At 35.1% G+C, this 1,044-nt stretch overlaps 1 protein-coding gene across 1 annotated transcript; it reads right to left on the minus strand.

Moving 5' to 3' along the window:
- Nucleotides 1-121: 121 nt before the first annotated feature.
- On the minus strand, nt 122-948 carry LOC105460271 (trypsin-1-like; the record flags this gene model as incomplete). Its single annotated transcript, XM_011706704.1, has 3 exons — nt 122-291; nt 460-615; nt 818-948. Coding segments are annotated over 3 exons (431 nt in total), but the record flags the coding sequence as incomplete, so codon positions are not given.
- Between the last annotated feature and the right edge of the window lie 96 nt (nt 949-1,044).

The raw sequence follows: 1,044 nt of genomic DNA on the forward strand, positions 1-1,044 counted from the left end.
TATGTACAACCCTATGTCACATTCTTATTATTTTTTACGTCGAAGCAATATCTCTCTTTTCGTGAATTTTAAGAATCGATTATTAGAAAATTGTACGAAACAAAAGACAGAATACGTGTCATAGTTGGAAGCAAGATTTGTATTGGTTTAGATCGTGTTTTCCTCAATCCAATCCAGATAAGAGACGACACGCGTGAATACGGTGGGATAAACGGTGCTGGCGCAACCAGCCGCCCAGGATACCAATCCAACGAGTTTTCCACCGACAGTCAGTGGGCCACCAGAATCACCCTAGAACAATCAAGATACCGTTTTGAATTTAATATCTAGATCTTGAGCATTTTTTTGAACACAGCTTAAAATATTTGACCTTAAGAAGATTGCGGTTTATAATTTACTCCTGTGGAGATATTTAAATAGATGAATTTAATGAGAATTAAAATCTTAAGAAACACTCACTTGACAAGATCCTTTTTCGGTCGACGGATCATGTGCGCAAACTTGCGTGGGATAGACGGCAAATCCCCAATCTTCATTATAAGTATTGTTGCAGTAAGCTTGATCGGCGATGAGGATGTTGACTCGTTGCAGCTTGGTAGTGCTTGGTCCTCCTTGCTACAATTTTATAATAATATTCATAATTGTTGCTTTAAAAAATTAATTTTTTTTTAGTCTTTGTTTCTCTTTATATTATAAATCTCTTTTGCAAATCTCAAGAGATATTGTAAAAAGCTATTATTTAATATAAATAGTCGCTGTTTCGGTATTTCCACATTACAGATTAAACAATATATTTAAAACGGCAAAACAGACTCACCCAGAGGTTGCCCCATCCCGACACAACAGCTATATCATTGGGCTTAACGACGTGATCTTTTGGTGGCAGGGGAACAGGTCCGATGGTGGCAGATTTTATGAAGGGAGTTTCCACCTGAAAGACAATTTTTGCTTAAAATTTATTACTAATTGTAATTATTTATTAGAAAAAATGTAAATAAAATTTTAGTTTTATCATGTATAAAAAAGATAGTGTACGCCATGTTT

This window comes from Wasmannia auropunctata, unplaced genomic scaffold, assembly GCF_000956235.1.
Source record: "Wasmannia auropunctata unplaced genomic scaffold, wasmannia.A_1.0 LD325440.1, whole genome shotgun sequence".
Taxonomy (NCBI): domain Eukaryota; kingdom Metazoa; phylum Arthropoda; class Insecta; order Hymenoptera; family Formicidae; genus Wasmannia; species Wasmannia auropunctata.